Source organism: Macrosteles quadrilineatus, unplaced genomic scaffold, assembly GCF_028750875.1.
Source record: "Macrosteles quadrilineatus isolate MER2022 unplaced genomic scaffold, UCM_ALF_1.0 Scaffold_6__1_contigs__length_79288215, whole genome shotgun sequence".
Taxonomy (NCBI): Eukaryota; Metazoa; Arthropoda; class Insecta; order Hemiptera; family Cicadellidae; genus Macrosteles; species Macrosteles quadrilineatus.
Genome location: NW_026542599.1, coordinates 15,284,919 through 15,300,680, shown reverse-complemented (window position 1 = coordinate 15,300,680; position 15,762 = coordinate 15,284,919). Strand labels below are relative to the sequence as shown.

Below are 15,762 nucleotides of genomic sequence, written 5' to 3'. Positions count from 1 at the left end.
TTTTTTGTGATCTTTCGTTCTGTGTATATATTTAATGGTTCTGACAAATTATGGATGGATGACTGATGCTTTTTGGTACTAGAAGATAGACTCTAGTATTCCAAAACTACTAACCTAGGATCATTTGTCGGAGCAAAGTAACATAAACTGTAACTTAAATTCAATGATTCTGAGGCTACTTCACCGTGAGATTTCAGACCCTGAGTGTATAATGGTATGGATGTTTGTGTTCGCAGGTTGAGTCTTTGCACATTTCGTACCTGAAGGAGGTTCCGGCCCGGACCGGTAAGCAGTTTTGTGAGATGCTGGAGAGGTTCAACACAAACGTCCCTTACAGCGGACTCCTACACCAGACGACGCAAGATGTTAGTAAACCAAAATTTACTGATAAATAGCAACTGGGGCTTGACCGGATCAATTTGCAAAAAGCTGTCATTGAAACACTGTGTGATGTTGTTATACAGCCTAACAGTGTGCACCACAAACAAATCACCAATGGATTTTATCTGAGTGATAATGCCGCAACTCTTAGCCTTAGTCTAGCATGAAGTAATGTGATCAATGATCCTGAGCTGGAACCTAGCACTCTAATAAAAAAAAATAATAAAAAAACACTCACCACCTGTAACGTAATTGTCAGCACCCTTTTCCTATTGGCTTGTCGTACTCTAGGCCTGCCCTCTACCTACCTGACCTTTGTTTAATACATTACTATGCATCAGTCGATTGTCACCACACAAAATCTCTACACAGCGTATAAGCAGAGTTCTTCATCATCAAATTTGTCATTTTGACATTTGTTGACACTTGTAAAATCAAGGAACCAAAAATAAGGTCAATTGAGTTAAACCAACCTTTAAATATTTAACTCTTGTTTTTGTGAAATTATTTTGGTCTACTTTAACTCTAATTCGGTGGGAAAAAATCATTTTTAACCCGTATATTTCCCTTTTATTCGTAGAAGCTGAGATTATGTTTTGATAAATGTGTATCATTTTTATTTCACGAGTCATGTGAACGAACATATTCTAGTAATTTACAAATATGTAGCCTAACACATATAACCACTTCATAGACAGTCAAAATATATAGTTTTTAACATTTTTTATCTTTCACAGTTATTTGTTTTTCCAAGTATGGCATGATTCTTATGGCCTATTTTTGGAGTTTCAAAAACCGAATATGAATTTTATTTGGACAATCCTCTATAGATTGCCACACCATAATACAGATAAGGATTGGTTTTAGAGTGTACAGTTTCTTATGTATTTATCCAACTGTTATTTGCACGTGTGGTTGCAGGGACTGTTCACAGACAACAAGGAGAAGATGATACAGCAGGCACTGGAATCTGTGATGGCCAGAGGTGATCTGGAGCCAACAGACATGGACGTGGCTGACCTGGAATGTTTGTTTCACACTCTACGTCGCCTCATAGCTTCCCGGGCAGGGTTTAGCGCCTTCACCCAGCTCAAGGGGTACGTCTACGCCTAACATCCCACTACTTTAGTTTCCCACAGAACAATTAACTTAACAATTACATTTGTAAATACGGTTCAGCCCATGGCTGATTGCGTACTGAGTGTGTACTGTGTAGTTACTCTGATGGCAAGATGCCGGTCTTAGCCCCACCCACTGCCGTGCCAGACCAAAATGTTTGTCACTTTCTGGATGACCCTTGTAAAATCTTGTCCATCCTTAATTTTATCTTACTTATTTACTGCTGTGGCCTCTGGTACTCTAAATGGTACTTGGGCTCTCCAACACACTGACTCCATCTTTGCATCTTGCGTCCTCCTTCCTTCTTTCCAGTTTTCTTATATGTCCTTTTCAACTTGGTTCAACCACCTCAGTTTCAATCTACCAAGGGGTCTTCTTACTTCTGGGTTCTTCTCCATTACTTTCTTTGGTAAAGAGTTGTCTTCTTATGATATGTCCTGCCCATCTTATCAAAAACAAATTTTTTCCAACAAGTGGTATTTAAAAACCACACAAAGCTTCTGAGTGATCAAATGATTCTAGTGCAATAGTCTTATCCACACAGGAAGGGCGGTGAAAATGTCAAATGTTTACTGATAACATCAACTTTGCTTTGTTTAGTTGTGTACCTCTATTTTTCAAGCCAACTTGAGTAAACACTCTCAAACATGTAACTGGTACTTTAACAGTTCATTCTTGCAGTTTCCGTGAGTCACTGGGTGTGAAGGTGACCAAAGCGCTACGGCGTAACCACGAGGCCGTGACACACGCAGCCATAGACACAGTCTGCGCGCTGATGAAGCCGATGTACAGTGACTGCGACCTGCGCCAGGAACAGCTGAACAAGTCGTCTCTGCTGTCGTCACCAAAGTTCCTACAGAGCTTGCTGGACATGTGGGTCAGACATGTGGTGAGTGCAGAGACTCAAGATGATGATAAACATAGATTTAAAATTCATTAGAAAAGAAATATTTGGAATAGTATGAATTTCTATACAGTAGAGACCCGCAAACTAGGCGTAATGTGGACTGGAAGGGTGCCGAGTTTGTGAAATGCCGGGTTATCGGAAACTAGGGTTAAAAATAAGAATAAAACAATTTGTAATCCTTTTAAGTCATCAGATATAGTTAAATAAATCCTTGGTACGAGTTGGGAATGATATGACTTGAGACCTTGTTTAACTCGGACTCAAAAATCACTAATTTTCTGAGCCAGGTGATGGCCGAGTTATCCAGACTGCCGGGTTATCGAGTGCCGAGTTTGCGGGACTCTATTGTACTTCGTTCACAAAATTTAAGGTGTGAAGGGAAGCGATTCTATCCCCTCCTCTCACGCTAACTTTGAAACAATACTAAACAGCTGATTAAACCATAACGCCAAAGGGGTGGGGAAACCTAGGAAACCTTCCCCTTAAACCGCCTAAATTTTGTGTATAGAATATAAAGCTTTTAGGCTAGTTTTTTTTAGGATTTCTGTGACATTTTCCTTAATTTTAAGTTAAATAAGATTTTAAGACGTTTTTGAATCTAAAATCTGATCCTTACAGAGAAAATAAATAAGTACTAAAACATAACAAGAGTGGTTTTTATCAACACAAACCTAGCAAAGATGAGAAAGCACACAAGAAAAACCTCACTGAAATCATCTAAAGTCAAAACAAGAAAAAACCACCCTAAAATAAATTAGCACAAAAAGAGTTGGGCAAACTAAATGGAAACAGTCAAGTGACACTGGACTACAACAAATGTGTCTTTTTCTATTTTTGTCTTGTTATGTTATTTTTTAGTACTTTATCAACTGAGGATAGGATCAGATGACAGATCAACATTGTGATATTATTTTTACTTCTATTGGTGTTGGAAAATGTCTGCAATAATTTCTCCTCCAACAGACCATAGCTGACACAATACACATTTTCCCACACGGTTGTTGCAGGAGTGCAACACAGGGACTTTGGTAGTGACGGCCATGTTGGATTTCCTCACCTTTGCGTTGTGTGTTCCGTTCAGTGAGACTACGGAGGGGAAACACTTTGACACGTTGCTGGAGATGGTGGCTCAGAAGGGCAGAACGCTCTTTAAACTCTTTCAGGTATAAAACCTTAATGTTTTGTTGTAACGTGGTGGTAAATTATTGTGGTTTGTTTGGGGAAATGTGAAAATTTTTGAAAGTTTGATTAGTTGACTTGTTTAGTTAGATAAGTATTTTTTGGGTCTCACCTTATTGAAATCAGGAGAACACAGTTGTTGTCACACAACAGTTCATCGTACACACGTTGATAAAAAATACAAAAATAAAAATAAAATTGAAGAGTTAAGTTCTCTTGCTCCGACGTTTCGCCGCACCAATATCAACGTGCGGCGTTTTCAAGGTTATTTTTTCACGTAAACGTTGTGAGCGCCTAACCACGACTGACGATGGTGGAGGAGGGGGAGGGGAGCCTCTGTTATCTTGATCAGCTGATGGCATTATCTTCTTTTGTTTTGATTTTCTATGCACCCTTTAATTTCTTTCTCTATTAACATATTGTAAACAGGGCTGTGGCAATGGATGCGTTGGCTAACGAATCTTTATCTGAAGAAATAAACAAAGCCTCAATAGTGTTCCTTAGAACTTAAATTATTAACTTGGGGATACACAAAGTTTACAAACTTTTGATATCCAATCTCAATTTACGAAATCATATTCAAAATTCAAAGCTATTCAACTCAATTTCCAACTGCCCATCCACAGGCTTAATTCATTAAATATTTCCTTTTTTTTCATGGGAGGATGTTTTTAAGTGATATGCTAGACTGTGTCTCAATATACATACTGTACGTTTTAACTATTTAACAAACATTAACAGCATTACCATAGCTTTGCTGACTTGATACAGTTGTTTATTGGAAAATAAACTGTTGAATATTTTACTATATTTCTTAATGTTTGTGTGTCATTGACTCTACTTCTCCCTGTTGCAGCACACCTCCCTCACAGTACTGAAGGGAGCTGGACTTGTGATGAGGGCGGTTATAGAGGAAGGTAAGGCTTACTGTTAGTGAAACTATCAGAGCCATTGTTTTGTAGTGAACAATCTTTAGCAAATAAATTATATTTTATGATGCATGATCTAGGCTCATTGCAACATATACATTAAGCAAAAAAGTAGTGGAGGAACTTTCCCTAAAACCACCTAAATGTTGTGAACGGACTAAAAGGAATAGTGAGTTTTTCAGGTCTAACGGTGGCCAGGAAGTTATTGCATCAGTGTTGCCAGGAGGTCACGAATTGTGGATAATTATAGGGGATGCACTGTGGATGCGATGCTACCTGGTGTGGATTAACGTCCGCACTAGTGAGTACTACGACTATCCGCAGTACTATCCTAAATAATTAGACCAATTCGTTAATTACGAGGAAAAAATGTGGTTCGGATTCCACAATAAACTGTAGGTCCCTTAATTGCCATTAGCTGTATGGGCTGTATGGGGAGTGTTAAATAAACAGCTGTGTCTAAGGAACATGTCGGCCTTAGTCACTAACAAGACTACAAGATCGCGCCACTCATCCTACACTCATCCTTCACTCATATTTGGGTTAAAATACGCACATAGTGGCGTCCCCATCTTAAATAATTGATAATTGATAATAATAAAATTGATAATCATTTATTATTAAAAGTTGAAATATTTTAGTCTCTGAATCAGGTTAATGCAAATAAAAGGTTTAAAATACCTGCTGTATTATAAACCTTCTTTTTTTGGTCAAACGACTACCATTTCAAACCTTGTTTTAACTTAACATTTAACAGGCAATAAAGAGTGTGTATTGGGCTATACACATAAGAGTAATGAAATTTGTTTAGGAGGGGAACAAAACTACTACCTACTCACTTGCTATTGAAATTTCAGCAAACATTTTTTTGGAAATTTGTGTTAGAGTGTTAAATTTTTGTATTCAATCAATACTTAAAAACAGACATAAACAAAAGATGTCAAGCACAATCAGAGACAGATAATGGGCGCAATCAGATTGGCAGAATTAATGCGCGATCGTAAGTTGTTGGGCACAATCGACAGATGTCGGGAGCGGTTGAAAGACTTCAAGCGCAATCGGCAGGATCGGCTGATGTCAGGCACGATCAGTAATTACCCAAATCCCAAAATTGTTGGGTATTTTCAACTCTAGTTAAGGGCACTCATGACCAAATGAAATAGTAAGGTTAATCACTTACATACGGTCTGTAGGAGACGCAGGAGTGGCAGCCAAGATGCAGGAGCTGGCGTTGTGCGAGGGAGCGTTACCCAGACACTTGCTGATTGCTCTGTTCACCTCCGGCAGTGAACAACGTCACCTGGCCCATCGTCAGCTGAGCAGACATCTGGTCGGGCTGTGGGTGACAGGCAACTCTTGCGCTATGGAGCTGCTAAACAGATGCATGGTGAGATTGCTAGTTTAATCTTTTAACTATATTAATTTGAACGTTTTGGAAAGAAATTTGCTGTGTAAATTTTTCAGAATGGAAATTTATGGTTTTTGCAATCCAAATGCCTGTTGACTCATTTGTGGTAATAGGTTTTCTTACCTCCATAAGTCTAAATGAATGTCAACAAAAGGGTGCTAACTAGTTTTACTGTGCATCATTGTCCAAGCATATAAGAAATATCTATCTATATATTAATAGGCAAGCATGTTTCTTTAAAACCTTTTTTCTCAGCTCGTGTGTATCGTAGGGAAAATCTACGCATACCGTTAGAAAGCTATTTTCCTGTAGGTGTGCAGAATCCCTTTATAAACTAAAATAGGCACAAAAATAAGCACAAAAAATGAATTTGAAATTTTAAAAAATTAACATGGGTTTTATGGGTTGCTATGGTGATGACGAAATAACAACAAAATATAAACAGAAAATCAAAACAAATGGAAGACATTCCAATCACATGGTTTATTTAACAGTGTGGGGTGAAAATAGAGAAGTTTGCACAAAACATACTTTTGGTCGATTTTTCGACCACGGGGCGTGCTCTCGTCTAAATAAATAATTGCTTTTATCACAAAATATTTGGGACGGAAGGCACAGGTAGAGTTATCAGTTGGTGTAAAGGTACAGTGACTAATTATTATTTTACAGTGTCTCAAAAGTGTGTGACACAAAAATTGTTCAGATAAATACAGAACACTTTGGGAATGTGTTATTTTGGGACATGTTCCAAACATCTATCATATAGGTCAGATTTATCTCCCAGAAACTGTGGTTAAGATCTCGGTGGTTCTATGATGATGAGTTAATGAAAGATTCTAACACAAATTGGTTAAAGGATAAGGTGGATTTTTCATGAAAATAGAATTTCAAAGCTAGTTAAATGCCAAAAACGCCTAAACATATATTGTAATTATGATGAATTAAATAATGGATTAGTTTCAAGACATATAAAATAAACTGTTTTAATTTTTGTAGTTCATTTTTATCAGTATCACTGAAAGTTACTTGTAAAAGAATGTTTAGTGTAAACACTTGTATGTCTATTACTTGTCCGCAGCCTGTGGGACTGCTACAGTACCTGGAGAGCAAGGACCGAGTACCTGACGGAGAGGCTGAAGACGTGTTACAGATCAGAGACAACCTGAAGCTGGCGCAGGACCACGCGGCCAAACACCAGCGCAACCACATCTCTGTAGCTCTGGACAAGCACCGGCGCATACTGGAGAAACATGTTGAGGTAACTGTTCTGAGTTGTGCCAACGTTGTTCACCTCTGAAAGAGGTGAATCAATGATGATGATTTGGTCACTCAGTGGGTAGTGCTGACTATGAATGGAGCGACGTTGTGGGTTTGAATCCTATTGCCACTACATTTTATGAACACAGTTCAATTCTTGAATTGTACCGGCTCACCCCTTTATTATCTGGATACGTTCTACGTCTACAATAGGAAGAAGAAATAAGAAATACAAGGACCAAAAATACTAAATATTAATCAAAATCAGTTGAGCAATTTTTATCAGATTTTTGTTATTTTATGATTTTTTTATGAAAAAATCTACATTATAAACCAATATTTCCAAATAATGAAAAATCATCAGAAAACTGATTAATACACATATACCAAAAAATTCAACATAATCGGGACCACAGACTGTGTATTCTGTAGCTGTACACATCACTTCGAAAACCAATTTATTAGGTCCAGGGGAACTCATAACAAGTATTTCCACCCAAAACTCAAACTTGAAAATGCTTACAAAAACCATACTTTCTCCATACACAGGGTGGCTGAAAAGTCCCTTTACACAATATTGCAGTATGTAGTACACTGTTATAAAGACGACTGATTAGCAAACATTCCTACGTAGTTAGGGAACGGTGGGGGAAGAGAATGAAGCCTCACTCTCCTTTCCCCCCACCACTGCCTCGGCCCACGACACCAATTTAATTAATCTTTAGTGTAAATGGACTTTTTGGCCACCCTGTATTCTACGCATAGGAGAATGTAAAAAGCTTGGTTCTGAGTATTACCATTATCAATGCAGTAAGAATTTTCTTTACTTTCACTGCATTGCAAATACTTAAAAGAATACCCAAACATTACTTAACTTTAAGAACAGAAAGATATTGTTAATTTTTTTTTTTTAGATTTGCAATGTGTTTTTCCAGCATGTGCTAGAACATTGGGGCACTTCGCTAAGCAACACACTGGGTATCGAGAGGAAAGACGAGAAACCCAGAGACCGTCCGGTTGTGTTGCGGAAGAGAAGAGAGCGAATTAAAAGCGAAGCTAACTGGAAACTTTTCTACTACATGTTCAACCACGACCACAAACTGGCAAACCTTATCTGGAATCACAAGGTAGCTGTAAGACAACAATTGTAAACATAACATTGCAACTGGTCCCTGATTCGTGGTGGGATATATAAGCATAATGTGGAAGTTGCAGAATGAAGAAGTAGATGTTTCTGCTTGATAATGTTTTTACAGTGATCGTTTGATGGCAACTTATTCAATTTTGATACATTGACACTACTAAGATGGATAGTAGCCAAATTATTAAAACTTTCTTTCTTACAGGATTGTGGAGTGAGAAAAAAGTTAAGATAAATGCCCAATCCTTTCATTTCAAAGATAAGTTCACCGCATAACCCTACTATTTTCCACGAGCGTTATGTATTCATCCCGCCATGTTGCAGACCAGAGAAGAGCTGCGGGAAGCGTTGGAGAAGGAGGTGAGGTTGTTCACGTCAGACAGGGATCTGCCAGGCAACGTACTGATCGCTTGGAACCACAGTGAGTTTGAGGTTGTCTACCGGTCACTGGCTGACGAGGTCTGCATTGACGGATACTACCTCAACCTCATGTTGGAGCTCAACTCTGTGCCGGAGACTCTGACAAGAAATGCGTGAGTAAAAATACAGATTTTGTATCCACGCCATTGGCGTTTTTTTGTCTTTTGTAATGGTACCCGGTGTTGTTACTATCTAAATTTTTTTTTTTTTAATTGTTTATTTGAAAACTGTTAAAAACCACATAGTTATACTAGAAATAACAATTTTTTGAGAATCTAGCCACAGATGTTTCACAATGGACCCTGTTACCAATGCATTCAGGTAGAAAACAAATTATCTTTCTATTTCACAAACGAGTCTTTGAATGTAAACTATTTGAAATAGAAACCCTCAGAAAAATTTATCTAGCTGTACCCTTACAATATGAAATACATTTTCCCTTTTTTGTTTTTTTCTCAACTGTAATATTCTTGTGCATATTCAATCTATATGATATGTAAATTATTTAAAATTAATGATTTGTATTGACATGTAGGGGTGATGCATCGAATCGAGATTCTATTCAGTGGTGGTCAAAAAACAATCCAATTCATGGGGGAAACGGTATCCATATACGAAAAACGCCTGCAGAAAGTCAATGCAATACCCACAATACAGGAGCGCGTTGTTGGTGCGTTTTCTTTGTGAAGGCGTTTCTATTTAATTAATTCTTTGCATGTAAATATTGCTTTAGTTGTTTTATAATTTTTAGTTTTGACATTGCAAATGAGAAGTTTTGTTATAAGTGTAAGCAGTGTGAGACATTATTTACTACTGTAAACATAGCCAAAACAAGTCACTCCAAAATCGTTCTAAAAATAACACAAGTCTGAAATATCGTTACTCGATACGTAACTAGTAAGACTGATGTTTAGAGTGATAAATTTGGCATTTTTGTAGGGCTGAAGCTATTTATACCTTGTAGTTTGTAGGTCTGATTATATCCTCTCATTTTATCTACATTGATAACAATTGAAACTTTCAGTATAAATCTTACAAATGTTTTTATTTGTTTACACCAAAACATACCTTTTGTGAAACCAATATTATAAAATAAGGTAACATGCTTAACAATATGACTCTGAAAGTAAAAATTATGAAATATGCAAGTAAAACACCTCACTGACATTTCCAGCAATACAGGTTCTTCTAACATATAATTGAAAATAAATATTTTTTCACCTAAGAATCATTTATGTCATGTGTATGAATAGGCCTAATACTACATCAACAAAAATTTGCATTACACAAATGTGGTAAATTTTAATTATTGTTATTTCACTCCATTGACAAGTATGAATAAAAAAATGCCGTACTGCTTCGAACCAAAATCTTTTGCTGCTTCGCACACCCCTATTGAAATGTCACATATCCATTGAGTTAAACTGTTCTTTGATAGTATATTTTTTTATTCATATAGCCCAATGACAAATAGTATGGAGTCCAGACTCACCCTCCTTTGGAATCAAAACCCACAGCCTTCAGATTTGAATTAGACACTCACTAATCCGGCAAGAAAAAGTAAATTGTTAGAAAGAAGATGTTATTCTGTGTTTCCTCTAATTTTAGCAGTAATATAAAAACTAAATAAAACCAAATTAAAACTTCACTCCCAAATTAAATTGAGTCAGTTTATTTAAAGTGCAGGACCATCGTATGCTAGATCAGCGGCCTACAGTACTGAATCCTTTGTGACACTTGATTCACTGTTTACAGGAAGAGTTTCTTCAACAACCTGTACCACAAGTTCCTGATCAACCCAAAGATTGAGATGAAGGTGACGTGTATACAAGTTATGACTCTCGTTTACGGTCACTATCATGAGGACATCGGACCGTTCAGTGACACCAAGGTCATAGTAGGGATGCTTGACAGGGTAGGTGTATAGTGTGATAGTGATGAACATTAGTAGTTCTAACCATAGAGAAGTAAGTTACAGAGGAATCAGGTTATGAGACAACTGTACGCTTCCAGCTTGTATGTTGTAGGTACTCGTTCCGACCGCATGCTTCACTTTCCTAAAGTGAGGCTTGAGGTTGGAAGAAAGTCATTTTCTTATTTTGGCCCGCAGTTGTATAATGGCCTCTCTCAGGACATAAAGAGCTCCAAATCATATGGTTCATTCAGGGCCGCAATGTAGAAAAACAAATGTAAATTGTAACTGTTTTTTATTTGTAGTTATTTTGTATATTATATTTCTGTATTTGTTAGTTTAGTTTTAGTTTGACTTGAGTAAGTTTGAAAATCATGTATATGAAACTCGCTTGCAAATAAAGGCCTTTTTATTTATTATTTATGTTGTGACGGAAATATACTTGTGACGAGCAAGGATCATCCTTTAAACTTGTGTGTGGGTGAGTGAAAAGGAAAAGCATTGTGACAATATATGTCAAAATTATTCATGGTGAAGGTAGCAAATCGACAAAAAAGCAATCATCTTCATTTAACAGTAGTTGAGTAAAGATTCTAAACACTACGTTGCACTAAGCATTGTTCTAATCATTGTTGGTCTCCAGTGTGTGGACAGGACGGAGAGAGATCGTCTGCTGCTGTTCCTGGGCAAGCTGATTCTCAACAAACAGAACGTGAAGGCGGTGTTAGACGCACATGGAGTGCAGATACTGGTGGATCTACTCACTCTAGCTCACCTACACACGTCCAGGTATTCAACAACTTTTATTCTCTACCTTTCAGTTGTTGTTAAAAGATGAAACCTTAGGGAAACCAAAAAGAGTTAAGTAACACGCTTATGGGGCAATCGAACACTTTTAGCTCTGGTATGTTGTGCCGGAAATATATTTGTGACGAGCAAGGAAGAGCCCAAACAGCGAGCACTATGGGTAAATTCCTATCGCACAGGGCATGGGGTCTTCCTCCGTGAGCGTTTTAGTACATGAGGGAGAGGGAGGCATTGTTGGACTTAGCCCTAGACACCAGCGACTAGTGTTAGACACCACTTAAGTGTACCAGATTGGAGTGTATTCATTGTTCTTTACTTCTCAGTGTTGAGATTTAGTCAAACATAGAGATTAGCTAAACTAGTAGTTTTCCATCTAATTTTTAATGGAATCTGGGTTGCAAGCTAACCCTTTAGAGCTCAAAGCTCTTCAACATACCCTCTCAATAAGTCCTGCACTAGGACCAATTATTGCTGTAATGTTATTCTTTTTTTTTTTTGAAAAAAGAATTTGTCCAAGGAGGCAGGAACTAACTTCTTCCTGTGACTATAGAAAGAACTAGATTAATTCCTGTGTAAACATTTTAGCCAGTTTTTGTAGGAGAATGAATAAAGTGCTGTATACACTGACTTGTTTAGCTATCTAAACTTAAACACAGTTACTGTTAACTATGACATCTTGACATCTTTTATCAAAGTATTGAAAACTAACGGAGGAAATAGAATTTTGACAATAGCATACTCTATGAGTGACTCATTCGATTAGATTAAATTTGGAAGAAAAATTACCTTTTGAGTAGTGAGTCCATGTGGATAAATTGTCTACTACTTCTTCAGTATTTAGCCAATACCTATTCCTTCTTCCTTCCATAAGAAACCTCTTTGGAGGGGTGAAATGTAAAGTTGATTGTCCTGTTTTGTAAACTTTCTATATTATCGACAGCCTAAAATTATTTTCATTAATGAGATAGCTGTATATCTGCTGTACCTTCTTTTCTCGGTGTTAAATGTGAAGTTTCCTGTGATGTCCTGGGAAATTAAGCCCAACTTTACCCTCTTTCAAAAATCTACTCAAATATAACACAATAGTTTGTATCACCATCACTGCATCCACTACTTCATATTAGGGGAGCGAGCTGGTCTAGTGGTTATTTATTTATATTTTTTTTCTTAGTACGCTAGCCTCAATCCTAGGATTGTTTTTCACATTACTTCAGGCTAGACCTAGGGGTTGCGGCAATATCACTTAGATAAAATCCATTGGTGATTCAGTGAATTTGAACCCAGGACTTCCGAGACCGGAATCTCGCACTCTAACCACTAAACCAGCTTGCACCCCACCAAATCACCAATAGATTTTATCTAAGTGATAGTGCAACCCCGAGGTCTAGCCTGAAGTAATGTAAAAATCTACTTCATCCACTGAAGTATTCTATATTGTCACATGTATGTGAGTTGTTTTTATATGGTTTTGTGTACAATCTTTGTGTCCTGATTGCAGGGCCGTGGTGCCTACCCAGACTAATGTGATAGAGGCTGGACAGGGGATGAGTCAAGACAACGAGAAGGAGTGGTACTACAGTGTCGGAGCAGAGAAGAAAGGACCGTTCACTTTCCAGAAGGTACTTGTCTACGATTTTATTTTATTTAGTTTTTTAACGATTTTCATTTACTGTCACCTTCAACTACTTGACTGTGATGGTGACGTCGTCCAGTAATCCAGCTACTATAGTTCTCGCCACCCTAACTTGAGGCAGCCCAAGGCCGCAATAGATATACGGCGTGCGGCCTTGGGCTGCCTCAAGTCAGGGTGGCGAGGACTATAGGAGGTCACCAATTAATTGTGGAAATTTTGTAGGCATGCACTGTGGATGCGATGCTCCCTGGTGTGGATTAACGTCCGTACTAGTGAGTACTACGACTACCCGCAGTGCTATCCTGTTAATTACAAGGAAACAATGTGGTTCGGATTCCACTATAAATTGTAGATCTCTTAGTTGCCATTGGCTGTATGGGAAATTAACAGCTGTGTCTAAGGAACATGTCGGCCTTAGTCACTAACAAGACTACAAGATCACACCACTTATCCTACACTCTTATTTGGGTTAAGCACAAAGTAGCGTCCTCATCTTAAATAGTTGATTGGATTGACCTTTGAAACCCCATACAACGCCATGAAACACTTTAATCAGGCAAATGAAAATTTGCTTAGCCTGCAGGATTGCTGCAGCTTATCTCTTATATCTTTGGCAGATGAAGGAGCTGTGGTCCAGTGGGGAGTTGACCACCAAGTCCAAGTGTTGGGCGCAGGGGATGGACTCGTGGAGACTACCCCAGAACATCCCTCAGATCAAGTGGTGTCTGTTGGCCAGAGGGTCTGCAGTGCTCAATGAGACGGAGCTGGCCACCGTGATACTCAACATGCTCATCCATATGTGCCAGTTCTACCCCAGCAGGTGATATATAACAGAAGAAGGGGATACGGTATGTGTTGAAAAAGGGAGTTTCGCTGGCTTAAGCCTATCTTGAAAGACCAGGGTTTAAAAGGTACACTATAGTCATATACATTACTTCAATATTTTTTCCTGATACATTGTAATTCCAGCTATAGGAACTAGGGGTCTGCGGTACAGAAAATTTAAGGTCGGTACGGTTCGGTACGGTACAATATTTTGTACCTCGGTTCTCGGTACAAAATCGGTACGGTACGCGGCTACCCGTATTGTTGCGGTTTTCTTCTCAGAACTGTATCCAAACCATTTTTAACTTTAATACATAGACATTACTATGAAAATGGATAGTATCCTACATTCATGGTTTTCTAACAACAATTACTGTACCACATATTATTAAAACAAAACCTTTTACTACTACGAGGATTGTGTCAAGAAAAATCACAGTTGAGATAAAGGCTTTACCTATTTTACTCTGAGATACTTTGAATAAAGTAGTTTAAAAATAGGATGAGAGTTTTTATGAATAAACATGTTTGAAAGTAACATTTATTGACAAGATAATTTCACAAAACTGATAAATTATTTCCAACCAACACAATGTCTAGTTGTTTTTTTTTTTTATTTTAAAACATATAAAAGCATTCAGTAGAAGACAGTGTAGTTTTGCCAGCTGTTCACAGCAGATGACAATGAAAAACTGGAGGTTATGATGAAGTAATGGCAAAGACCATTTTTTTTATCAGCTTCAAAACTAGTTAAGTTATAAGATGGATACAATTCTTGCAAAGTTTTTTTCTGAAACTAAAATTTGGATTATCACAGAGTAAGATTTGATGTTGGGCAATTAGACTTTATAACTGTGTAAAAGATGTGTATCCCTGAATTTATAAATTGCATTCTACACTTATTCACTGCCAAACATAATTCAGTAGAACCTTGATGAACCGAGAATTACACTAGCCTACATAACTTCACTACCCCAAGTAAAATACCAAGATAATCCTTATAATTGTATTTGAATCGTATAATCTTAGTTTGTTAAAAATGGATTGTATGTTCCACAATAATTGCAGTCCATTATTGTTAAGCAGTATGGTCCCAAATTATTGTTTTTGATTTTGAAACATCACAGTTCATTTGACAAAATTATAGTTGAAGCAGCTCAATGTCAAGTCACGCACGCTTGTGCAATAGTTTGTTTACAAGCTTTCTCCAGACCACGGGGGAGGGGAGGGTCTGATAAGCCGTCTATTGTTCACCCCCAAGAAGGTCCGACCCTCATTAGTGCCGCTCGGCTGCACTCACTGGGGAACCCAATACCACAAATCAATCTTTTAACCCTCCCAGTGTTACTTGACGAAAATTCGGCAAGCACCACACTTTGTATAGTGTTACTTGCCGATTTTTCGACAAGCAGACATCGTTTACGGCGAAGGCTCTATAACTGACTGAATCGGATTGAACTGGATCGAGTTAGGTATTGTTCTTTCCGTAATATTCTAAGCTTTCTGCAGAGGTCTGTCTCTAAGCGCTATTCATTTTAGTTCCGAAAATATTGTAGCAGACAGCTGACGTGCGTGTATTTGTAAACAGCTAGGTTCCCCCGGACCGATGACTGATGTGTTTTATTACGTTTATCATTGTTTTAGTGTTAAAAATCAAAAGTAGTGATATACGTGGTGCATTATAAGAAGATTTAAGTGGTTTTGAAGTGCTGGTTGATGATCCTGAAGAAGTAGGTAGTGATATTGATGTAAATTATCAGCCAGATTCCTAGCTATGGTTAGGCTATGCATTCTTAGCTAAACGCTATGTACTGAAATCAGTTTTTTGCCCATTACTTATTTAT

The 15,762-nt window shown here is 37.7% G+C and overlaps 1 protein-coding gene across 3 annotated transcripts in view; it reads left to right on the top strand.

Annotated features, from left to right (window-relative positions):
* LOC128996467 (dnaJ homolog subfamily C member 13-like) overlaps positions 1–15,762 on the top strand; it is a 57,977-nt gene that overhangs the window by 12,673 nt on the left and 29,542 nt on the right. For all 3 annotated transcript variants that reach the window (XR_008491048.1, XM_054421823.1, XM_054421822.1), the window contains exons 8-20: positions 237–365; positions 1,303–1,478; positions 2,182–2,389; positions 3,415–3,570; positions 4,443–4,503; positions 5,709–5,902; positions 7,002–7,181; positions 8,116–8,307; positions 8,646–8,854; positions 10,497–10,656; positions 11,297–11,442; positions 12,959–13,079; positions 13,711–13,913. Coding sequence is in view for 2 of the 3 variants with exons in the window: in XM_054421823.1 (XP_054277798.1) it covers positions 237–365; positions 1,303–1,478; positions 2,182–2,389; positions 3,415–3,570; positions 4,443–4,503; positions 5,709–5,902; positions 7,002–7,181; positions 8,116–8,307; positions 8,646–8,854; positions 10,497–10,656; positions 11,297–11,442; positions 12,959–13,079; positions 13,711–13,913 (2,135 nt within the window). In the remaining variant the exon portion in view is untranslated. The remainder of the gene's footprint in view (positions 1–236; positions 366–1,302; positions 1,479–2,181; positions 2,390–3,414; positions 3,571–4,442; positions 4,504–5,708; positions 5,903–7,001; positions 7,182–8,115; positions 8,308–8,645; positions 8,855–10,496; positions 10,657–11,296; positions 11,443–12,958; positions 13,080–13,710; positions 13,914–15,762) is intronic.